Source organism: Melospiza melodia, chromosome 3, assembly GCF_035770615.1.
Source record: "Melospiza melodia melodia isolate bMelMel2 chromosome 3, bMelMel2.pri, whole genome shotgun sequence".
NCBI lineage: Eukaryota > Metazoa > Chordata > Aves > Passeriformes > Passerellidae > Melospiza > Melospiza melodia.
Window position 1 is genome coordinate 73,470,786 of NC_086196.1, and position 25,628 is coordinate 73,496,413.

A 25,628-nucleotide genomic window follows, 5' to 3' on the forward strand; every position below is an offset into this window, starting at 1 on the left:
TTTGTCTTTTCATCTCAGAGCTAGATGAGTATCTTTGCAGAGCTCATTTCAAGAGATGTGAGGTGGTTTGTCATTCCCCCTTCTACTTGCATCTACTTTCTGTCCCATCCAGCTCTGCTGCAGTCCATAAGAGCAGGTCCTGCCTAGGGAATGGAGCAATTTCTCATATGCATTTTAGCTCTTTGAGTTTAGTGGCAACAGCTGCTTCCATCTGTGTCCATGTGCAAGAAGAGATGTTCAGCTGAACAGGCAGCTTGCCTTTTTATTGTAGTGTGTATAATGCTCACATATGGTCTCAGTTTGCAAAGCTGCAGAATATAACAGATTTTTTATAAAGCTCATTGAGAAAAATAGGACTGTAAGAGTGTGTATGTTTATATTTAAAAACAAACAAACAGCTTCAAAAAACCACCCCGGATCTCATAGCTTGAAGCTATGACCTGTTTGTTCATCTATCCAAATGAATTTCTGTTATAAAAGGCAGATCCATTATTTTTCTTTCTGTATTCCACCTTAAAAGTGAAATACTGTTTTCTGTCAGGGTCTCCAGAGAGGGAGCCAGGGCTTTTGGCCTGTATCCCCAGTATTGACAGTGTACACAGACTCTATTTGCGACTGGCTGATATCATCACAGGCAAAGTTTCTGTTCATTGAGTCTTTGCACCTCGGTCTATGAAATATATTTCTGATGCAATATATGTTTGGGCATTGGGATATATAGGAACTGTGGATTTAGTTATTAAAAAAAAAAAAAAAAGAAACCGAACCAGTAAAATGAGAAGTAGAAATTCTATTTTAGGATAAAGACAAGTGAATTTTCACTTTTCCTTCTAAAAAAATCTGGATATTGTGTAGCACATAAAGTCTTTTGCTTAAACAATGGATAGTTGCTCTACTACTTGTGTTAGCTGTTGCTTTGCAACATCAGCTAACTTGGAGCCCATCAGCCAATTCTTTTCTCAAATACTGTGATTAAACACTTGTTTTACTTCTGCTTGCAGACAGAGGGGAAAGAATGGTGTAAGTCTTACTTCTCCATCAGACAGATTAATATACTGACAGTTTAGCTTTTGTGAAGAGGAGCTGTGACTTGGAAAGCTTTGCACTTGTTAGTTCCAACAGGACAGGCTGAGGTGTGATGCTGCCTTAGGTCAGCAAGAGGGAAGACAGACTGGATCTTCAGTCCCCTGCAGTGTACACAGAAGGGTTGAAGAAGCATGGAATAACTAAAGTTTAAAAGCAATCTAATTATGTTAAGGTATTTGGAGTTCTGATGCTTCCAAAGAAGCTTTTGATACAGACATAAGTAATGTTAGCTGAAAAAAATGAAAAGCAGACCTGCTCAGGTATTCTCTCAGACTCTTATGTTTCCTGTAGAGTACAGATTTTTTAAAAATTAATGTTTTATTCAAATGTTGTTAGAAGTACTGGCTCCCTTTCTGCAGTACCATATGTTTCAGTGATCAGTATACACATGTGCACTTTGAAGGTGTCTATATCTAATTACTTTGTTGAAATTCTAAGCAGAGCTGCACTTAAAAATTTACACTGAGATCCCCTCACAAGGCTGATCAGTTCAGACTGTTTACTTTCAATCCAGGTACAACTGCTATTTCACTCTAAGAAAAATTTGATTTCTTAGAGAAACTATGTAGAAAGTGTGAAGTGGCATGGTATTCTGATAATGAGAAACTTTGTTCTGCTCTTTCTCATAATTATCCTTTGCAGAGATGTGATTTTCCTAAATGAGCACAAATACTTTGTACTAGTTTGTTTTCCACGTCAAATAAAGAATAGATAAACAAGAGATCATATTCCTGATATTAATCAGGTATTAAGAGTATTAGAAATCTGCCATCAGTGTCACACCTTTTGATTGTTTCAATTACACAGATTTGATTACATTCTGGGTTTTGAGTAAGGTACTTTATATTCATGTAGTAGGCAAGATCAACAAGATACTTCAGCCAAGGAATCAATCACATTTCCTTGCAAAGCTAATTCATGTGGCTTTCCACACCCAGGACAAACTGCATTGTAGAGGCCTTGACTGGAACATCCTTGGCAATCTTCTGCCCCAGTGATAATCTCTGAAGGGTGTTGAAATAATATCAGGTCATTTTTGAAGGCAAGTCTTCAAAAAGGCAACTATCCATCACTACTGATGTTTCCAGTGAGTAAAACTTTTTACTCTCAGTTCTGAAATCAAGTTGTTTGTTCAACTTGCATGAGCAGTCAAAAAGTTATCTGATAACATTTTTTTATGGATGCTGCCTGAAGCTGAGTATCAGCTAGCATGCTAGAGATCTTCCTCTCCCACTCCTAGTATCTAAGATTTATAGTTATTTTCTTAACTATTTTGTGTGCGTATATTTAGTGCTTTGGTATCTTTGTGAGTTCTCAATCCTTGTTTTCAAGTTAAGGCATTTAAAATTTTCTTAGTTTTTAATAGCTTTATGAATATTTAAATAGACACTTGTTGATAATTGTTTTGTTGGTAATGTCTAAACTCAAATATGGAGTGTAGATGTTGTCTGCTTTTACTGTGTTGTTTCAGACATGAAAATTTTTGCTTGAAGATAGTATAGATGAAATAATAAATCCATACCAGTTACTTTGTGGAGAGAATGAGATTGTGATGGTAATTTCTATTAAACTTGCTGTCTGAAACATCTTAGTCTAGAAGTCCCAAGATAACATAGTTCTGACAAGAAGTCATCATCCAGAAAATGCAGGAATCAGACAAACCAAAACAGAGCGTCACTGGTGAAGCAATGCAAAAAGGGGAAAAAAGTCATTGTTAACCTTTTTGACAGAGGGGTATGCAGGGCAAATTTTAGGGAGTTGTACAGATATTGGGCTGGTAGTCATTGGACTCCCTGTGTAACGGCAGGATGAAACTTTGCCTATTGGTCAAACTTGGTTGGCTCAAAAAAATCTACAAAAATAAGTGTCAGAAAGCTGATAGATGTCTCTAGCTACCAGTAGTTCCAAGACAGACACCTGTTTTTCATAGTATAAAATTTTCTGTTGTTTTTCAAGATTGACAGATGAGGAAATTGATGTGACTGTTACTTTCAGATAATGCAAATTATCCACACATCTTATCATTGTGACTTCTCCAAGACAGTCTTTTCTTCCATAACCTCCATGATTTACAACCATTTCCTTGTTTGCTGCATCCCTACTGGTATGGATGTCACCAGCCAGTGCACGTCTGTCCCATCTGTTGGGTGTTTCAGCTGACACTGTGCTGCTTCAATTTACAAAGCATCATCCAGATAGAATATTTGTATCTAGCAGTTTCCAAAGTTAAAGGTAGCTGAAGGGCCAAGACAGGCAAGCTGCTGTTATCCACCTATTTAAATGGCAAATTTCATTCATGTTACTGCTGATCGAGAGAAAAAGGTACAAAAAAAGGAATGAGGCCAAGAGCTGCTGTTGGGATTGGATGGAAATCAGTGAGTCCAAGGCAGGACATGCAGCTCTCCAAGCTCATGATGTAGCAGTACAGGGAAAGCAAGAGATATCCTTTGTTCCATCTTCTTTGGAGATTTAACTCCAAAGAAGATGGAACCAGTGTAGATAACTGGTATCTTGGATTATCAAAATTTTATGTGTCCATGCTTCTCTGGTCTGAGAGTGTATTAATAGGTTTGTTTCTCTTGTCTTCTCTTCCTCCCTGCTCCCTGACATGAGTTGTATGAGGAGAAGGGAGAATCTGCCCTGATTAAGGAATTTCTAAGCATCATCTTAAGCTTCTGTCAAGAGTGGGCAAAAGTTTCTGCCAACACAAACAAGATGATGAACTTGGATGCACAACATTGCATGTGACAGCAATCTTTGCAGCACATGGATGAAAACAGTGAATCAGCAGTGCCCAGATAGCAGACAACAGCAGTCTTGTGGGATTTGTTAAAACTGCATGTCGTGCAACAGGATTTATGACTTAAAATATTTCAGTTCATTAGGGCTGGTTCTAATGTGCAAAAAAACATGCAAAGGTTTGCATGATCAAGTGGTCAATAAGTTCTACTTGTTAACATTATCAGGACAGTGAAATTTTATATACAGCAGATGAGACACAATCTCATTCCATATTCTGATTTATCTTTCTGTTCTGGAAACTAAGAGCAATGTATTTGGATGGATGTCTGTGCTCCCTCTGCCTCGTGATGCATATAACTTTTCAAGTAAAATTTGTCCTGCTTATAACTTTTCAAGTAAAACAGATGTGACTGGCTAAAGACCCTTAATTTCTCTGCCTACGTGGAATCCATTTTGGATTGCCTGGGATGTAGGAAGGGAAGTCAAATATTGCAAAACACTGTTTTAAGCTGTGACAGTCAGTGCCTGATTATCTTAAGTTTCCAATGAGTGTATTGATTGAACCAGCAAAATCCTTGCACAAATACTAGTTTCTCTCAAACTGATTAAAAAGTTAACTCAGACTCTTACCTGTTACAGGCTGCTTTGGGGATTTTGGCCTCTTTTTTGATTTTAGGGAGAGAAGTAAGTTTTGGGGATTTTATTTTTCTCTTAGGTTCCAACCTGATGATGACATGCATTCAGTCTCTTCTCTCGTGTTACTCTTGCTCCCAGACAGGTTCACCCCCTTCAAGTCCTTTCATTTTCTTCTCAGAAAGTTTGTCCAAAAGGCCAAAAGAATGGATTTTCAGATGTGTAAGACTTCTAGATGTACTTCCAGCAATACTAGGTGTTTAGCCAAGGCCATCACATTAAGGACAAATTGAAATCCTGCTTTGCCATGAGTATTGTCATTTTTATTTGTCTGCTCTCTACCAGTTTCTGCTTATTCTTGTGGCTATGAGCTGTCCTTTAGTGGCTGTACCAGTTTGGCTTGTTCTCCTGCTGAGCTCCCATCACCAATTCACGGTGAATGTCTGAGCTTCTGGCTGGCAAGCTGTATTTTTGATATCCACCTTGATGTCTGTTTTGTGGGGAACTTCATTGAACCAGGTGCTCAGAATATGAGGTACTTGTGCACAAATAGTGGCTTGGGCCAAAATCCTCAAAGTACCTAAACATGGTGTAGTGAAAACATGTCTGTAGCTAAAATTGTACAATTCCTTCCTTGACAAGGATCTGTTTGAATCATATTCCTCTTTAGTTCTGTTGATATTTAGGATTTTTTTGTGTGTCAAAGCAGTTCAATTAAACTTCAAACTCTCATTGTTCAGATTGTTTCTACCTGCCTGAGACCTATTACAGAATCCCAGATTCATTGGGGTTGGGAGGGACCTCTGGAGATCACCAGTCTAATCCCCTGCCAAGAGTCACCTGGAGCAGATGACACAGGAATGTGTCTAGGTGGGGTTTGAATGTCTCCAGAGAGAGAGACTCCATGACCTCCCTAGGCAGCTCTTCCAGTGCTATTGTGTTATTAAATATTTGAAGGAGGAACACTTTCTATGACGCTTTAAGGCAATGTTCTATTTGAGTATGTACTGAAAGATCAAGACAATTTGCTTATATTGTCAGTAATAATATTGATACATAAGTTTTGACATTTATTTTTTTCAGTGGTAAATGCACTAAATGCTTTTAAAAGCTATTTCAGAATCATGTATTGCCTTTTTTTTTTTTTTTTTTTTTTTTTTTTTTTTTTTTTTTTTTTTTTTTTGTAACTTAGCTGTTGGAACACAAAACACGTAGGTGGCCAAATAGCATTCCAGCATGACCTGCTAGCAGGCAGGAGGATTTCTGCTTCAGAACTGCAGTTCATTAAAGAGTTGTAAGCAGAAGTGCTGGAAAAGTTTCCTGTGGGAATGTGACGGGAGATTTCTGATAACCTCAAGGCTGCCTTCCAAATGATTTTATTAATTCTGTGAGTAATCCGGGGAAAACCAGTAGGGATTCTTTGACTTTTGCCCTCCAAGGTTGCCGTTTTTTCAGCTCAGAGCAGCTATTAGTAACAATAGCTCTTGAAGTGTGATTTAAGAAGCCCCAGGAATTGTGTTCCTGTTTCTCTTTCCGGTACTCTTAGAACTGACAGCTCCTCTTCCTTTAGCCCCTAATTCAATAGGCTGCTGTACCTGGAAACCTGTTTGGAATGTTCTAATGAAGTTCTTCACTTGCCTAAAGTACATCAAATGTAACACGAGTCTGATTTCCAGCAGAGACTTGAGTCTGTGTGCAGTCAGCTGCTTCTCAGGAGTCACTCTTGTGGCTGGGTATGGAAGGATGGGGTTGCTTTGTGCAGGCTCTGAGAAGTTCATGGTTTTAATTTTGCTGGATTAGGAAGGTGCTGTTAGAGTTGTCAGCTCACTTGTGTTCAGTCCAGAACCAGAAAGTGACTTCTTTGTTGCTTTTATTGAGGAGCATCAATGGGAATTTAGATTATAGGACATATGGACCTAGAATGTCATGGTCTGCATTGATGATCGGAAGAAAGGGCAATAAGTGTTTTCATCTCTTTTTGTGAACATGTTCTCTTTTTTATGTAGCTTGAGGTTAGATTTTTTTTCAGATTCCCTTTTTTCATTATCATTAAAATCTTCTATTGAAGAGTAACACAAAGAGCTGATTAAAATTGCTTTTTCTCCTTACACAGCAGGTTTCAGTGTGTTATCATCCCAACTAAAACTGGGCTGCTTCTTTCTAGGTGCCTTTTCTTCTCCTGTTCCCTTTTGCCTTTGCTCTCCAGAGTTGACATCATACATTCTGCATTGCAGAGGGCAAGATTCCTGAGAATAGCGCACTATTTGGAAAGAATTGTATCTGTGGTGTGTTTTCTGGATGTTATTTATTATGTACGCAGAACTGTTAACTCTCTCTCTAAACATTTCCCATTTTAAGACTGTTCCTTTCCATGCAGATTCACCTTGACTGCTCTTTAAAAGTGGTTTTCCAGCTGAAAATAGGACTCTTACCTTGCTGGTCAGCATTAGCAATGTATTTATTTGCTGCATATCCATGTAACTTTAATGCTATTACAGTTTCCTGTTCAGCTACCTGTCTTACCTCTCTGCTTTTAATTCAGTTTTGGGGAAGACATACGTTTTAAGTCAGATAAAAGGGAAAAGCAGAATAAAGATTATCAAAAAGTTTGGTCCAATCTTCAGTAGTGTTCAACTTTTGGTTACTGCAGTTGGGAGACTATGAAAAGTTTAGCTTTGTTTTCAGCCTAAAATTTTCCTCATAATTACTGGTTTTGAAGCCAGCAGCTGTGTTACTTAATGCATGAAACCCTAACTGTTCAGCTATGAGCTTTAAATGGGAGAGGTAAACAATTGTTTGTTTTTTAATGACTTCCAAGTCAACTGTTATGCCTATTAAAAAAAAAAAAAGGTTAAGAAAAATACGTGCCTACAATTTGTGGATATCCACTGAAGTTATTTTAATGAAGACTTTGAATATTACAGTTTCTCCCTAGTCTTATGAATAAAACTTCAGATTTTGTTTTTCAGCTCTTTCCCTTAAGGGTTAAATACCTTGGAAATAATCTTACCCTAAATTGGAGAACTCAAGGAATGCCTAATGAAGGAACATTATGGTGACTGGCTCTTGAGTGTTCTGTGAGATGCAAGTGCAGAGTACAGGTCACTGCAATTATTAAAAGGTGAAAATGTTTAATGGGGTCTGTGGAGCCTGTGTGCCCACAGCAGCTCTTTGGTTATTTGTTCAAACTGTCCTGCACATCTGAATTGCTTGCAGTGATAAGTGGTGTTTATGCAGACAGGTATTCTACGCAGGGAGATTGCCTGCAGGACAGAGGCAGATTTCTTCCTCTCTATCTAGACTGCTGCTTCTAGAAATTATTCATCAAAGTTTCTGATTCCTCTGATTTAGAACGCTTTGTAATTAGGGAAATTCAGGACAAGAGGAGATAAAAACAGAAGCAGGAGACGAGAAAGAAACAAAGGTCCATGTAAAGTGAGGAGGAATGGGGCAGTACCAGGAGTATAAGGAGAGATTGCTTTTGATAGACTGGTGGAACTGTGTGAAGTGGGTTTAACAATAACAGCCATTCCTTTGAAATATTTTTGTCCTGTTTTTTTAAAAATGATGACTTGGTTTTTTTCCTGCCTTAGACTGAAAAGCAGATTGGGACAACCTCAGTTTTCTTCCCTCTTTTTTGATTTGCCCATGTGTTCTGAGTCCAGTATTGAGAAACTGTAGCTCCCCACTGCGCAAGAACCACTTTCATTTTAAGTTTCTTTACATTCCTCTGTCAATTACTATGCACTTGTATGGATTCTTAAGGAATTCTGTAATATGTAGAAACAATGATTTCATTTAGATTCTTATCCCCCAAGTTTTCAGCATCCATAAAGGGGGCAAGATTCAACTTTATCAGACGGAATAGACACAAGGAAATGTTTACTTTGATAACAAAAGAGGCTCAGTGCTCACAAAGATTTTCTGGAAGGATATTCTTTAGTTAGAGTGCATAATTTGACAACTTCAAAATAAAGAATACTATAATATATTGAATAAATTCACATTTATTCAAAGCTTCAGCTAAAATGACACAATCAATGGCTTTAGCAAGTTTTAAACAGTCTTCTGTGTATCCTTAGCAACAGATTTCTGTTAAGTAGGAGAATATAACTTGTGTGCTTAAAAAATAGGAAAACTGCTTTTGTCTCAGATGACTCTGTAGTATCTTACATGTTTATATCTCCATTAGATTTACTGTAGCATGACTTTCTACACTATGGGGTTGATTTAATAAATAAACAGTATATGGAGCATTTCTCTTGTAGGTCACTTTGCTGGATTTGTGATGCCAGCAAAGACCAAGCTGACTTCCCTCTTTGATACCAAGGACTCAGTTGCTCCTATGGAGACTCCAAAAGATCCACTAAGCATAAAAATGCATTTTTCTTTTTCATGTTGTTTATGCTTGCATTTTTTTAGTACTGCCTTCACATTTTTGATTAAGCTTTTATTGAATCCTTATCTATAATGACAGTTTAACTTTTCAGAAGATAAATTGAAGTGATGTATACAGAAAACTAATTTTTCAGTAGTGCTAAACATTTCCAGCTTTCGATGCAGTTTATTCATATCTACACTTTATGAAAAATGTACATCTGCAGTTCTCTAAGGAATGTTTCCTAATACCTTTAATGTTTATCATTGTACATAGGGAAGATATACATAATCCCTCTGTGTTAGACAGACACCTCAGTTTAAATTTATTAAAGATTACTTTCCCCTGTCAGGAGCAAAGTGTCATCTAAATCCAGTTCCCTCCCATGAAAGCGTGAGAATTTCTGCACTGCTTGGGGTCTGTGGAAATCATCTGCACTACAAAAGAGCCCTGGCTTCTTCTATTTTAGGAATCTGGGAAGGGTAAATATTTAGAAGTGCTGGTGTGACAATAGCAGAAGTAGAAGGAAATTGAAGTGTAGGATCCAGTGCTGAGACACATTTGGCTTAAGTCTTGGGTGAAAAAAACATAAACTTTTTGGTAAATTGGTGAAACGTTACAATTTTCGACTTTGGAGTACAGAATCAGCAGGAACTGTTCTATGTAGAATAAAACACCCAGTTTTGAAAGTATGTCTTTTTTGTTCTTATTTAGGTTTTTTGTTGGTTTTTTTTTTTTTTTTTGTTTTGTTTTGTTTTGTTTTTGTCAGATCAGAGTGTGTTGCTGTTCAGTCCCTTTCTGACACGTTGCAGAAGCTAATATTTCACTGAGCAAATACTAGCACTGTTAAGGGAATGAGGCTCTTTATGGAAGACAGCTGCTGGTATGAGAACTTCTTTAATATAAAGCTCAGGGGCTGTAGGTTGAATGAATATATGAAGTAAACTGAAATTAAGGCCATGGCATAGAAATTGATTTCATTATAGAAGCTCTGGTGTTTAGGTTGAGAAGTAATTTACTCTATAAAAGATTTTTTGTAGAATCTCTTAGAGAGTTTTCAGCATCTGTTGTTTTCAACAGCTGTTCAGTATTGAGCAGAAAGATTAATCTGTTCTCTGCATAGCAAGAAAAATGTATTCTTTATCTTGATAAATTCAATTAAGCTTGAGTAACTCTTTGGATATTAAAACCAGTTTTCCTGGTGTGTTTCACTTATCTTTGGGAGATTTTTGGCACCATCTTCAAATACCTGAATGTGTCGAAAGACTGAAGTCTGTTTCTGCCAGAATTTGCTGTGTGACTTATGAGCCTATATAAAGACCGTTATATTAACTTAAGCTGATACTTGACTTGTATTTATGCAAGACGACTTCAAATAATCCTTTAACTTAATTTTGAGCTGTGTTTTTCAGAAAGATGCTATATAGAGTTGGCTGGATAAAGAGAACTATACTTTTGGAAAGAAATTAAGTATTTTGAAATTAGATTTATATTTTTCATCCAATTTAAAAGCTAAAATAAAAAAAAACCCTGAATTTCATTGTAGAAGTAAATAGAGTTTAACATCCACGGATAGGAGACTGCTTGGGTAGCTTTATCTGATGCCTCAGGGCTCTTAGCTCTCACTCGGCTTGCTTCAGGTTGTATAGGTTTTCAGAAAAGGTAGGTTTCCAGTCAGTTCTGTTGGAAAGTTGTCAAGGTTTACCATCACTGTTGTGTTTTAATAATATTTTTTCATGTCCCTTCCTATAATTTTGATTTTTACAGTTTCCACATGGCAGAAAATTCAGCACAGCCCCTGACAGAGTTTGTTGAATTTTAGATCACCTAATGTCTGAAGGCTAGGAGAAGTTGCTCTGCAAGAGGACCTAGACTCCTGAAATACAATATAAAATAATATTTGGAGATAGTTTAGACCACTCCAAGACTTCAGTGGCTCAGTTTCCTTGCAGACTTTCTCAACATTTTGGTTACCTACTTTAATTAATACTGTTACCTCTAAGTTTCTTTAGCAGGATAAGAAACACTTCAATATTTAAATGCCTGTCCTTTCTTGGCTTATTCTTAATCATAGTATTTTGCAAATTCTGAATACTGAGAGTATTTTGCAAATTCTGAATTAGAACAATTCAAAGAAATTCTTATTCCTGTCAGGTCATTTGCCCAGCCTAGACACTGGAGAATGTATTTTTTTTCAATTTAGTCACCCAGTGCCAAGAGGAAGTGGAATAGTACAGTCTTGCTGTCTACCACAAAGATACAGAGACTAGTGCAGCACAGAGCATATTTGCCTTCCTTGTTCAGAATCAGGTATGTCCTATACAAAAGCTGATATTGAATCTTAGAGTTGATTAATCAAGCTCTTTTTCCAGCCTTTTGCATCTTTATCTTCTATGGCTATGTCTAGTTGTTCCATGAGATATATTAGTTATTAAAACAAAACCCCTTACAATAGTAAGCAGAAAAAAGGAATTGCAAAGAGTACTGAGTTCATAGTAAACTGAATTTAGACCAAGAAACCTGCACTCTATGGTAAGTTAGTCTCTTAATTGCAAATTAGTATCAGTCTGCTTCAAATTCAAGGTCTCTGGCAACTGTGGAATTTTGGTAATAGTTCCACGGAACTCGTGACCAGGGTCAGTGGGATTCTATGATCTTTGCATAGCAGTGTTCTACTGGTAAAATAAATCACAACAGAGCACATTTTAAATCTATTTAAGGCTTGTGAGACCATAAGAAATCTGTTAGATTTCCATTTAATACTAATGAACAGGGCTCAGTTGTGACAGGTGACCCTCATTTGGTGTAAGACTTACGAGGACCATTTCATGGGGTTTTCCATTTCTTCCCCAGTAATTCAGTTATAACCCCGTTTTACCTATCAATTCCTTATGAACCAGTAGAATTCAAAGTGTTTGTTTTACACTGTGTAAAAACAGACATTTCAGAATGGATTTGGCTAGGTTGGAATGACATTACTTTTGGGAGTTCTTAAGGTAACCTCTGACAAAGTAGATCAGAAGTTCGGAGGGACAGTGGGGATGAAGACTCTCATTGCTTGTGGGAGGAGTGGAGAGGTTGGTGTAAGCAAATGTGACATCCAGTCCCTCTGTGGTCCTAGCAGCCAGGCAAACTGGGTGTGCTGGGGAGCACACCTGTGCCCAGTGCTGCTCCTGCCAGCGCCCCAGTGTCCCAGCACCACACCAATGTCCTGCAAAGCTGGGATATAATTGCTGGGCAGCTGTGTGATAACCCTGAGATAGGGAAGTCTTGGATTTAATGCTGAAATCCTGCTGAAGTGAGGTTTCTCACCAAGTAGTGGACTCTTCACTCCTCAGCTGTTTACTGGATTGGGATGAAAGGCATCCTTTGTACTCCTAGGAATGCAAAATTTACGGGACTAGAGCAACAGAGAGCACTAGTAAGAGAAACAGGACTTTATAATCTGGTGGTGAGGTCACTTCCTTAGAAGGGGAAAACGCAGGCTGGACTTTGAGAACTCTGTATGTACTTTACATGAAACGGTATACAGAGTTTATGAACTGTCTTAGAAGATTAAGCATAACTAAGTGTAACCTATAAAGTGGTGAATTGAACAATTTCTGTCTAAGGTGCTTCATCAATAACTGAGCAAAACTTCAAAATGGTGGTAGTAAACATAGAATGAAAGTAACGTTTTTGTTCATGTGGTTTCTTTTTATTTTTTTCAGATTCTTAATATTGCAAAATTGATTCATTTCATAATAGAATTGTATGTGACAAAAGTTTTTTTTAATCCTATTTTAAACCTCTGCATAATCTTATTTTAAATGTGCTAACCAAGCTATGGTTTGTGTGCTTGCCAGAAAAATCATTCTTGATTTGTGTTATAGTTCAAAGAGATATAAGCATATTCAAAAATCAACAGAAATTCTACATCCACATCTGTGGATATAAAATGTTGATGTAATAGTGATGCATGTCAAAACTCTTCTATTTCTCAGTTTCTAACTTCAAAGTGAAGAAACGAAAATGTATTGTACTACAGTGCATGACTAGATTAGGGTATTAAAGCAGGTTCTTTATTATGTTTACTTCTAATTTAGTTGCTTTCAAAAACTCAGTTGTTATTAGCTAAATTTACAGGGGCAGTTGTAGGTTTCTAGGAAGCTCCAGTGACCTCTGTAGAGAGGTAATTTGGTGAACCTGTCACTAATAATTTCATTCTGCAGCTAACAGTAATGGATTTAATCCAGAAATTATGAACTGGGCCACCCTTTCCTGAGGGAAATATTTCTTTCCACCTTTAAATATAAGGAGGAGTGAGCATAAGAAATAAAACAGAATCTGTGCTTTTATTTTTGCAGTTATGAGGCTTTTGTGAAGTACTGTGCAGAATCAGTAATGTGCAGCAGAATTTTCCTTGAATGACCTCCTTCTGAAGGTTTCACTGCTGCCGTTTTAATGGAATACAGCTTTATCTGCTGTCACTCACATGTTTACATGAAAACTAGCTCCTGATGGCAATGGAGTCTTTGGGGTGTGTTCTGTGCACAAGAAGCCTGACTGCTCTCAGTCATACTCTGATGATCTGAAGAGCATCATGCTCCTGCTTAGTGTTTACAGTGGCCATGCAAGGAGCTTTGTACTGCAGCACTTGAGAGGAAAGTCATAGCAGATGATGATGTTGTTGAACTGTTAACTTCTTTTTTCTGAAAGAAAAAGTGCAGTCATTCAACAAGGAACCTGGGAAAATGCCCATCAGTGCCTTTACCAATTGTACCCAACTATGTTTTAGTATTGAATTAAAATGCTAATCACTGACTTGTTTTCCATCTTGTCCTAATGAAAGAAAGTCCTGTATGTAGGGAACTGGAGTTGCAGTTTGTCAGTGTTTGAACATGGCCCTTTGTTTCTGCTTTGTTATTTTGTGGGAATTCAAAACTAGTTCAGCAATAACTTTTTGTAAGAAAAATTAGAGGCAGAGATTGCGCATCATGCTTTTCCCTATGATTTGCATTTCTGCCTTTTAGTTATATTCTATGTACTGCATGCTTTTCCTTAAGCATTTTTTAAAAGTTTGTCTTTAGTCCTGTAAAGGCTATTGCTTTTGCAGTTTGTACTCTAATATACACATTTTATGCCTGGGTTCTCCTAAGTGAACCTAAATCATCAGTGCCACTGAAAGAAATGCATTGCCTCCATCGGGTTATCCTTGCCTGCTGTAGCAACCATCCTTATGCCAGCAAACAAGCTTGTGTAAGTATGTGGGGAGTTGAATTTAGAAAATTTATTGGGATTAAAACTAATCTCTGAAGAGGAAGTGTGTGGATGAACATGATTGAGCACATGTTTGCATGATAGGCACTTCCCTCTTAAAAATTGCCACCTGGCTCTGAAATTCTTTGTCCTTTGACCCTGGGTAAGCATTCCAGGTTCCTTTCCCTCCCTTCTTCCCAGCCCCCTTCCCCTTGATATGTGTGAGCAGTTTGCTCTCACCCCTGGTTTATAATGTGCCAGTAACTAAGGAGCTCAGGGTCACTCAATGTGCACCAAGTGTTGGTCCTGCCTGGCAGCTTACACTGAGCTGTACTAGAAAGGTGGAAGGAACGCTGGCTGGTGTTACAATCTCTACTAATGCCTAGCAATAACTCTGTGTGCCTTTGAGTACTGTGACCAGATCCATGTGATCGTTTTTTTTGTCCACTGTGAGGAAAAACATGGATGTGTCATACGAGTATGAACAAGTCATGCAAATCCCAAAGGGATGATTCCCTCAAGGTTAGATTATTTTTGGCTTTGTTTCTAAAGCAGACTCTTCGAGAAAGATTTTTTTTTTTTTTTTGCTGGTAGATTTATACTTTACTCGTTTTGGAAAGGGCATATGCAAAGATTAATATCTTCTGACAAATGGAGCAACATTACTGAGGCTGGTATTTTTTTTTTTTTTATAGCTGGCCTGTGAGCTCTTGCTGGGAAGGTCAGTATATTTTGCATGCATTGCTCTTTAAAACGATATCTGCTGGTGATTGTTAAATCTGTAGACTAAACAAGGCTGTTCTGTGAAGTAAGATTTAAAATTATAAAAAGAATAAAAAGAATATTCAGGGTTTAATATCTGAATACTTGCTGTAAAGGTTCAATGGCTTGGTAGTAAACAGATTTCTGGGGTTCATTCGAATTGCCAGTGCCCATGCCCTGGAACAAGTACATGATGCAATTGAGGGAGATGGAAGGGAGGGAATTGCAGAGGGACCAAACTTCCCTTGGAGGCATGGAATGGCTGTGCAGCTGCTGCTGCCTAGGGCTGCCAGGAATCTTCAACAGCTGCTGTTTGCTCGTCTCCATGTCTGATATGGAGGTGCTTTGTTGGTGTTAACTTTGTACAGCTCTGGTACTGCTGGCATATAGCCAGGCACTCCTCTTTGCCAGGATATTAAAAAAAAAACAACCAACAACTGCACAGTTGTAGTCCCTAATGGCCAACACTGAGTAGTGTTCTCTCAATTCTCATAGCCTGGCTTCCTTTGCAGACTGCTATCAGTCTTGCTGCTTTTGAGTCCTGATCCTCAAATCCTGGGTATGGAAACATACTGTACTCCTAAATACATTTCAGCAGCTGATCCTCTTTAGATTGCTTAATTCTTGTGTGAAGAGAGTTAACCTGATACTAGAGTTCATACAACCAGTAGAGAACCAAATCCTATTACAATGAAATTCCTAGAAACTGAGCATGTGAAGCCTGTATAGGAATTCAACAAAATGGTAAAATCAGTATTGTCTGAATTTCTACATACATCACAGAATATATAAAGTAATCTAGTCAAAGTCTTCTCTTGAATTCCATCTTTAAGTAGATATACAGCTGTATTTATTGAATGTAAATCTCAAGAGGTACCCTTAAGCTTGAAAAGCACTCAAGTACCTTGCCTTAGATATTTTGGTCAATACTGGGTCATCTTCTGCATAAAAATCTGGTCTGTTAAATGGATCTCATGCAGAGAAGCAATTTATCTGGGTTTGTATTACAACTGTAATGCAGTGTTTCTGTACCGTGTGCTTTTCTAAAAGATTTTTTGAGTCAAGCATTGATCAGAAAGGTTTGCAATTGCAGTTTTGTACTGACAACAGAAGTTTTGTACTGTACAGTCAGAACTACGTGGCTCCAGGGAACCTGTGCACAGTAAAAAACGCCAGATCAGTTTTTTGAGAAGACACCTCACAACCTTTGGGCATAATACAAAAGGAATAGAGATAGCATAGAAAAATCCATAGGGAAATGTTACATAGGTGTTTTGTAGTTTAGACTTGTCTCATGGTTTTTCCCATAGATAGCAGATGAAATGGAAGCATATCAAGCTTGGTGAAGAGTTTTGGAAGTTATGTGACTTACATGATTGTCAATAACTATTTTAGTCAAAGTAGTGTGAAATCACAGGCTTCTGCAGAAATCTGACATCTCCTTCTAAAGCCACAGAGGCTGAGGCTCTGAACAGTCTGGTTCTTGATTTATCTGAATGTATGAAGAATTCCCAGGCTCACATCTGTTTGCTAAGAGACAGCCAGAAAATATTGACTTCACATTGCAAGGGCTGTGTTTGGGTAAGCCTGTGGCAGGCAAGCAGCCTGGTGGGCAAACATTGAGGTTGTGCTCAAATACCATTTTCTCCTGCCTTGTCTGTCAGGCCTTTGTTAGTGTGTCAGTAAAGCTCACTTCAAATAAAAGGTCCTCTCTGGGCTCTAGCAATGCTTGTTTACTCCAAACACTTAGATCTCTCTTTTTTTCTGGGAGAAAAAAAATATTAGCTCTGGTGCTTATTCCACTTTTCTGGTGAAGAAAGGTGAAGGTGTGATGTTGGTTGAGCACAAAAGGAGGGGGAGCTCTTTCATGTATTGTTTGAAGGTTTAGGCAACAAATTTTGAAAATCTTTAGAGCAAAAATGCTGGTAGGGATTTCCTCTCCCGTTAGTTTTACTAAGCCAAGAGAGCTAGGCTAAGCTGAAGGCAAAAAGCTGAATGTGCAATAGGTACAAGAAATGTTCTAAAAGTGTTTCAGAATTGCCTTTGTTACCCAGTTTACTCTTAAATGAATAGCAAGAACCTTCTACTTAGCTAAGTGAATGAATAGCAAAATGAATAGTTTTCTGATATCTGCAACATAAGAGTTTATTTTGCCCATAGATGTTAATATTGCATAAGCATTATATGGCAATACTTACACAGTTGTGTTAAATATGGATTTTACCTTTTTAGTTTCCCTAAATTAATTTCAAAATACTTGTCCCTATCTTAAAAATAATTTATATATTTTGAAAGAATCCCATACATTGCAAGACTTTGCTGTTTCCTGAACTAAGAATATGAATCTGAAAAAAAGTGACATTTCCTTTGCTTCCCTAAGTGAAATGGAAACAGTGGTACTTGTGGTTTCTAGACTGTTGCTATATGAATTTCTCCAAATGATGGGAGAAATACAGTTCTTTATTACTTTTTTGATTACAGACATGTTAATGCAGTGGTTATTAAAACAGTATTACTAAAATACATTTCTCCTGTCTAGGAAAAAAAATTACACTGCAATAGTCGCTTTCACTGCCATCAGGCTAGTGGTTGTAATTTCAGTGCTGGTGTTGTACAAGTGGTAGAATTACTGCTTTTTATGTCACTTGTTTATTTTATACTCAGATAAAGCATTCTGTTAGTTTTTCCCCCTGGTCAGTCTGGACTGTTTTACAAGTGACATTATATATGTGTGGACGTACATAAGATACATTTAAGTTTACTTACTTCATAGTGGAAAAAGTACACCTGTGAGAAGGGAATGTGAATGAGAAAATATAACCATGTGTAAACATGTTTATGCAGCTGCATTTTAATGTAACTTATTATTGGAGCACTCTGTTTAGAGAATAAAACTTTTACAGCTGAAGACAAGCTATTAAAAGTTCCTTCAAAATATTGTAAGCTGTAGATAAATCAAAAGTATAGATACTCAATTCTGCTTCCAGATTTATTTGGTTTTTTAACAAGTTTTCTTTGTATTAGTATTTGAAAACTATTTGAGATGCTAATAAAACTGTCTTATAAATTTTCCATATTAAAGCTTTTTTGCAGAGTATTAAATCTAATGTTTTCTTCTGGTTTTCATGGTTAATACACAACTTTCAGGGTTTTTTTAGAAATATAAATAGTTTCATCCAATGTGGGGAATTTTAAAACTTAATAGCTTTCCAAAGCTTATTGTGTGATGTGGGACTTGAGTTACTGTGGAACCTCAGATACGCATTTCAGTTCAGAGTACATGTCATTTGGAAACATGAAAAATAAAAGGTTTATGTCTGTTAGATGTCCACCAAAAAAAAAGTCATTAAATCTACATTAGTATTTCTGTTCTGTAAGTAGATAAAACAAGACAGTCTTATATGTCATAAAACTCAGCCTTCACATTTAAAAATCTCAGAAGCTCAATGAAAGAAAGTTAGGGAAGTGCTGACAGTGACTTGTTTCAATTGGGAGAAGAGGCAAGGCTGTAAAATGTCATTATCATACTTTGAGAGCTTTTTTAAAAAATCAATAAAGGCCAAAAATCAATAAAGGAAATAGTTTAGAATCAGGCTCTGTTTTTTGGGGATCCCAGTTGTCAGTTTCTCTGGGTCTGGATTGAAGGCACTTGAGATGGTAGTTCATGTTTGGACTCAAGGGTTTATTACTTCTTATCAGTAAAACAGTCTCATTACTGTGAGTTCAGCAGCTTTTCATTAGAAGGCACAAAATGGCCTTCTAGACCATTTAGTCTTAAAAGACCTTGTTAGAAGGTCTTTTAAGACTAAACTGTCCAATTAAGAACTGACACCTAGATTACTTTCCCTTTTAACCCAATAACTGATCCCAAAGAGGCCACAATGCGGACTTTTCTGCCCAATTAGAAAATGCCACCCAAACCCAAGAAGAAGAAGGAAGAAGCAGCATGAAGAAGAAACGCAGGACGACACCCTGTGCCCTCCATCTTGCCTCCATCCACAACATACTAAAAATCCCAAAACCTAAATTTCTCACCAAGTGATACACCTACATTACTCTCTATAATCTGTTTCACACTTTTGTGGATTCTAGTCTGTCTTGAAGTCTAGGAATCTTTCTCCATGAATGAGGGTCAAAGTCAGTGCTCCCCATGGGGGCCAGGGCACCAGAGTAGATAGAGAAATATTCCTGGTGCCTTAAATTTCCACAGTATTTGTTTGCAGATTCATATTGAACTAACTTTTTCATTACACTAGGGACTGAGAGGACACTGTTCGAGGCACTTTGTGAATAATGAAAGATCCTCTTTGCCCCAGAAATTTATTTCTGTGCTTTGACTTTGTGTTATTTAAGCTGATGTGGCCTTAAATGTCCAGTTTCCAGCATATTAAAAAAAGAATGGAAAGCTGGAGAAGGACCGTCAATGTACTTCATGTCCTCTATTGATCAGACAATATTTCATCTTTGTGGAGGCAGCAGTCTGTAAGTAGAGGAGTCTGTAAGTGTACTTAAGGCTTCTGCTTAGGGATATGATGATACTGAATCAGTTTTGCTTATATTATGACCTGTAATTATAAGAAAGTCTGTCTTGTACACTTCAAGGAGAAGAAAAAACTGTATATAAGAATACCAGTGTAAGAGGATGCAGATGTTAATACCTTGAATTTCAATCACTGCATTTTCTTCATCCTGTATCTCAAATAAATATACCTACAGATTAAAGTGCCAGATTTTCGTTTCTGGCTACTTTTGTTTTTATATTTTGCAATATTCTCTTTCTTCTTTGGATAGATAACAGAGATTGTCAGTTAACTCCAATGTTCAGAGGCTTCCAAATGCCAATTTTGAGAGTTTCTGGCTTCATTTCCTTATGAAGGCATTCTCTTTTCAGATTCAGTTTATGCTTAGGAGCAGAGAGCTCACATTGGCATGTCTGCAGTCTCAAGTCACTTTGTGTCTGTGCCTCATGTTTCTGGACCCAAGAACACTTGGCAACACCGTGTAGGCTCTTGGATCTCTGCAGGTTGTCAGGGGTGAGGATCAGTGGCAGTAATGACCTTGTAATCTCTGATGGATCAAGCTGACTCAGTCCAATTCTCAGTGCAGTGCTGGCATGTCCTAAGTGCTGCTAGAAGCTGGAAGTTCCTGGTCTGTGCCCTGTGTGCCTCTGAGTAACGTTCTGTTACGTTTGTATTACCACAAGCATTGCACAAAAATATACTTCAGTATGAAAGTAGTGAATAAATGGTTGGTTCCTACCAGCCAATATTTTTCCTGCTATGTTGTTTATTTTAAAAGGCATTTGGTAAATTGCCTGTGAGTACTGTGCTATGGCATCTAAAAGGCAACAGAGACTTTTGCATCCAAGAAATAAAAAAACCCATCAGCCAGGAAATTCTGGAGGTGGATAGGAATTGTAATAAAAATTCAATGTAGCTGTAATAAAATATGTGCAGAGTACATGTGCCACGTGCAGAACTCATTTTGTCATTTTAAACTCTAATTGGTTATTTTATTCCATATACCCTTATTCTCCCCAGTTCATTAGCGGTTCATCAGAATTTCTACAGCACCTCTTGTGCCCTCTGTCTGGCTTTCAAAGATTTTTGAAGCCTCTCTACTTTTTTCCTGAGCACTTGCTGAGTCCTTCATCACCCATTTGACCCCAGAACACCCAAGACTTCCACTGGCTTTCTTATTAACATGCAATGTTCAAAGTCTTTCAGCGTATTCTGGATCTCTCTTTGGAAGAGTGACACTGTGACAAGAAGAACCTGTAATCAACGTCATATTAAGGCAGGTGAGGGCATCCAGCCAGGAAAAGGTTCAAGATTTTAGCTGCACTTCCTGTGATGCAAGGGTAGCAGCTTAGTCATGGCTCTTGATCGTGGGCAGACAGAGGTCAGACAAGTGGCTGGCACTCAGTGGCATTGCCTGATGTCTTCAGTCTAGGAGAGGCTGTGGAATGGTCATGGCCAAGTACTGCAGCTCTTTGTATCTTGTTTGAAGAGAGAAAACTTCATGCATTTCAACACTCTGTCCTGCTTTGTAAATACAAGCTTCAGTTTTTTTAGGCTCATTTTCTTGCACAGACTACAGCTCCTTTGAGTCTCTACCATGGTTATCTTCATTATCTTTTTCTGAAGTATTGTATACATAAATCTGGGAACTACTACTTGATTTTATTCATGAAGTATACTGTGAAAAATGTTATTTTAAAATCTCAATTGAAAAACCACAACTTATGATAGAAAAAAAGTTATCATAAGAGATGCTTTTTCTAAGTTAAAGAGTTTTTCTTTGCCTGAACAATCAAAGTACTTGTAAAATGTATTGGCAGATCCGTATACCTATGGACAGAACTTCCTGATACATTGAGGATCATTTTGAATTAAACCAAGGCTGAATTAGTAGTGCAGATGTCCTCCAGATTCCCTGCATAGATGCATTTCCAGGCAGTGAATAGCACAGTTTATAGGATAAACTCATTTATCCTCTCAAGGCTTCCACAGATCAAATCTGACATTCCTGGTCTGCCTTGAATCATTCTAAGTTCTTCCGTTCTTTTTCACTGGACTTGCATTCCATATGCTGTAGGGCTTAGTTGTATTTTTAATCACTTGCGAATAAAGAAGTCAGCATTTGTCTGCCATTGCTGAAGATGAATGGCAAGATAAGTAGCAACATTAGAAGTGATGCAGAGGGGGATGTTAAAGGGTGGATGATGGAAATGTCCAAACCAGGAATATGTTGGGGGACCCAGGGCAACCAAGGCTCTGCAGGGCCTAAGCGTAGCATGGGGAAAAGGTTTTTCAGCACCTTTTTGAGTTTGGTTTTCAGATACTGTAAGGGCAATGGTCTACTACAAGGCTGTAATTCTAATATATTATACACTATTTAAATCCCATTTGGACAAATACTTTTATTAAGCATATCTCTGAACATACATTATACATTTGTTTTACTATCACCCTTGGGAACAAAGTATCTGCATTAAATTTATGTGCTTAGAAACTAACACTATTTTCTGCAGTACATATAATCTTAAGAGTCTTAATAGACTGTAATCCTTTAGATTTATGTAGTCCCTTTCCTCCTTGATATAAAAGTGGTGAGCAAATAGTATGTGCCTCTTGTCATTTCTTTGAGGTGATTAGCAAATACAAGGGACACAGTGTCTGCAGTGAACTGATACACAGTAATACTGACACATTTCAGAAATACTTTTATTAGTAGATATGTCTTTCAAAAATGCATGGAGTTGTGTGACTTTGGAAAAGTAACTTTGAGATTATTCTTCTGGTGCTTCCAGGCTCTATTATGTGTTTCAGATATTCAGAAAGTGAATACTGTATTGCCATCCTACTTTCATTTTGAATTATGGTTGAGTTGCCTGCTTTGTAGTAGTGCTGTTTTGCTTAATAAATAGATTTGAGCAAAATACATTTCTGACATAAAATCTGTCCTCGATCGTTAACGCTGAATGGTTCTACCTTGGATAGAAAGTTGGTTTTCTGTTAGAGGATTCATTAATGTTAGAAAAATTATGTTCTAGATGGGATACTGATGTTGTGGGGGAGGTGGAGATGGTAGTTGATGCCAGTGAAATTTCCCTGTTTAAGCTCAGTGAGAAAGTCCAGGAAGACAGGTTTAACAAAAAAAGTTTCCCCTTAGAAGTGGGGAAGCAGCACAGTTTTTCACCACCTGTTAAAGACCAGATCCAATTAGCAGGAAAAGCTGCCTTGTGTGATACAAGCTGACTTGTATCACAATTGGAATGCATAATTCTAAGGACACACTAAGGAAAATTGTGCTTCAGTGTTTCCTTTGGTTAAATCTTTTGCTTTACAAAGAGTAAAGGTGTTTATAGATGAGCAATTCATTTTGCTCCAACTAGTTCAACTTGACCCTGAAATGAGAACTCCCATATTTCAATAGAGAGTAAGGAGAGCACTTCTGAAAGCTAATCAGATGCCTGTGAATTGTGATCTACTTTGGATTTACAGAGACTGATTCACAAGATCTGCCCCAGGATTATACCAGTTCTGAGTTTTGTATCTGAGATACCCAGAGCTGAGGAAAAACCAGGAGTCAGCTCCCAAAACACAAGGCTTGTGAGCCTATGGGCTTTTGTAGTTAGTTTGAACGTAATATCCTAGTAAACCACACACTGAGACCTGTTTGTAGCATTTCCTCTGGTAGGATTTTAAGCTCATAGAACACCTCTGCTAAGTGAGCGAGTACCATGTTCCCCACATTAATACCTAGAACTGAGGTTTTAACTATCTCCAGACTTTGGTAATCTCTATTTTTTAATTTTGAGTTGTGAACCATGAAATTTTCAGGTTTTTTGCAGTAATAGTCTGTAATAATTATGTTTGTATTTATAAAGTCATATAAAGAATTGTGATCTGAGATGTATGTGGAGATGAACTGCAGGTTCTCAAGTACTCCTCTGTGGGGGAAGCTTTTTTAGGTACAAATATCATAAAATCTGGTGGGGTGAAGGCCCTTAAATCCCAGTAGGTATTCTGTTGCTGGAGACCTGTTGGAGATTTGTAGCCACACACCAATATTTGACCTGACAACTAAAGGATGAAGTAAGAGCTTGGTGCTTGGGGGAAAAAAGCCCTTGCTAGGAGCTAATAAGGGCTGAAGTGAGTTTGAAAGGCACTCTAGATGAGCCCCGGACTGATTTCAGTCTCCCGCCTTCCTCGGCTCTTTCCCTTTGCAGCAGCCGGTGCCAAGGCAGTGCCACTCGTGTTCTCCATGTGGAGAGGCTGGCGCGGAGCCCGCTGTCTGCGCAGCCCCGGTGGGCGCGGGCAGGTGAGGCGGCAGTGCTCGGCTTGGCCCCGCGTCCGAACCGGATCCGAGGGGGCCGGCACCGAGGGCGGGGAGCGGCCCGGGGCTCCCGCGGCAGGAGCAGGGAGGAGCCGCCAGGCGCTGCTAGAGCCCGGACCTGCCGCGGGGAGGGGCGGCCCTGGCTGCCGGCGCTCCCCGCTCGCGGCCAGTTTTGGGGCGAGCGGAGCAGCGGCTCCGGCTGCGCAGACAGCGGGCTCGGAGCCGGGGGATACCTGCATCGAGACCGGGCTGCCGCCTCCGTCCTGCCCATCTGCCCTGATTTCGGCTGCTAAGTGGCCAGAGCTGCGTCCCGTCGGGTCGCTTCGGACCTAGCCGTGCCTTCAGAAAGCGCGGGGATGGAGATTTAACTCTGCGCTATTTGCACTGCAATGCTACTTTGTAATGTAAGTGGGCTCCTGGGATTGTGAGAAGCCTTTCAGCTGAGTAGAAATGCCGGAGAGTTCAGCACAGGACCCTGCCAGCGCTGAAGAGCCTGGTGAGAAAACAAACTTCCCCGCCCCGACTCGAGATCCCGCTCTTGGGGTAGATACGCTGTGATAAAAGTGCTGTACGAGGTTTATCACTGACCTTCAGAGCACGGCTCAGCGAATGGGAGACTTTAAACCCACTCAAGCTTGGGAAATGAAGCGGGGGGAGGGTGGGGGAACCAAACAACTCCCATCTTAATTTTTCGAAGAAAATTATTCTGGACTGATAGTGTAAAAGTGCTTTGCTGTGTTTTCTGTAGCCAAGTGCAAAAATGCTGTGTGTTTATCAAATAGGTGTGACTGCCAGTGTGTACCCTGCCTGATGTGTCCTGATGGTCTCACTGATTCTTTGCCTTATTTAATGTACTGTAGAGGGAGATTATATTACTGCTCCTATTAAAATTGGAAGAAAAATGCTAATATTAGTAGCAATTCTTATTACTGTGTTACTGTGCTCAAACATAGTTTTTAAATTTGGACAGAAAACAAATAGTCTGATTCTAAGAAAATGGTGGAGTGGTTTCTTAAGCTCTTACGTAACATTTATATAGCCAGGGTGCTGGTAGGTATTGCTGGGGCTGTAGCTTAAAGTGTTGCTTTTGTGTCCCTTTACAACTGTAGTAATTTCAGTGTTAGTCCCACAGCATAATGAAGTAAAAAACTGTGGAACTGTCAATGCAAGTAACTCTTCTTACACCCAGAAAGAGCCGTATTTTAATTTCTTCCTATCCTGTGTAAGCACATTAGAGCTATTTTGGATCAGAATATTTGCAATTACAAAAACCTTAAAGTCTTTCATATGGTAATGGAAAGTCAGTAAGTTGTGTAAATAAGATTTAGTGCAATGACAGTGTGGCAGTTGTAAGCAATGTTTGAGGTTCTTTAACAGCTTTCTGGGCTCTTAAACTCTGCTGAGGTATACACCTACTTTCCAGAACTATGCATATTTTTTCTTGAAGTAGAATGGTTCCAATAATTTCTGGTTCTAGCTGTATCTCATTCCAAAACTTGAATGAAGCTTTTTCAGACTTCAATATATTTTCTTCCATTTTCCCGACATAGATATGCTTTTTTCCTCTTTTTTTTTCTAATTGAAACTTTAGAATTATACAAAACTTCTGGAAGAGAAGTTAGAGCTCCTTGTTGTTGCTTCTGTTCCTAGTCTGATTATATCTATTGTAAATTTTGACTTTGAAAAGACTTTGTAGTTAAAGCACTACCATTGATTTCTGTAGTTGAAGCCCTGCAAATGATTTCTGGAAATGGTCTGCTGTTGTTTGTTCTCTGTGCCAGAAGAAGTAACTTTAGCTGAAAAGCAAAGGAAATCTGCTTCTGAGGGTCTGAAGAGGTTGGTTTTTCCCATCCTTTGCAGGCTTTCCCAGCTCTCTCACCCCACAGCTGTCTTTGGTGGGTTGGTTCTTGTGCCAGCTTGGCAACACTGGTTGCCAGTGCCCATCTGT

The 25,628-nt window shown here is 38.5% G+C and overlaps 1 protein-coding gene across 3 annotated transcripts in view; it reads left to right on the plus strand.

Annotated features, from left to right (window-relative positions):
- Nucleotides 1-25,628, plus strand: part of DISP1 (dispatched RND transporter family member 1) — an 85,429-nt gene that overhangs the window by 23,245 nt on the left and 36,556 nt on the right. Inside the window, exon 1 of one of the 3 annotated variants that reach the window (XM_063152263.1) lies at nucleotides 23,887-24,176. The exons of 1 other annotated variant lie outside the window; for it this stretch is intronic. Coding sequence is in view for 1 of the 2 variants with exons in the window: in XM_063152262.1 (XP_063008332.1) it covers nucleotides 24,083-24,084 (2 nt within the window). In the remaining variant the exon portion in view is untranslated. Of the gene's footprint in view, nucleotides 1-23,886; nucleotides 24,177-25,628 lie in introns of those variants that run through there. One more of the 3 variants, XM_063152262.1, reaches the window with a different exon arrangement.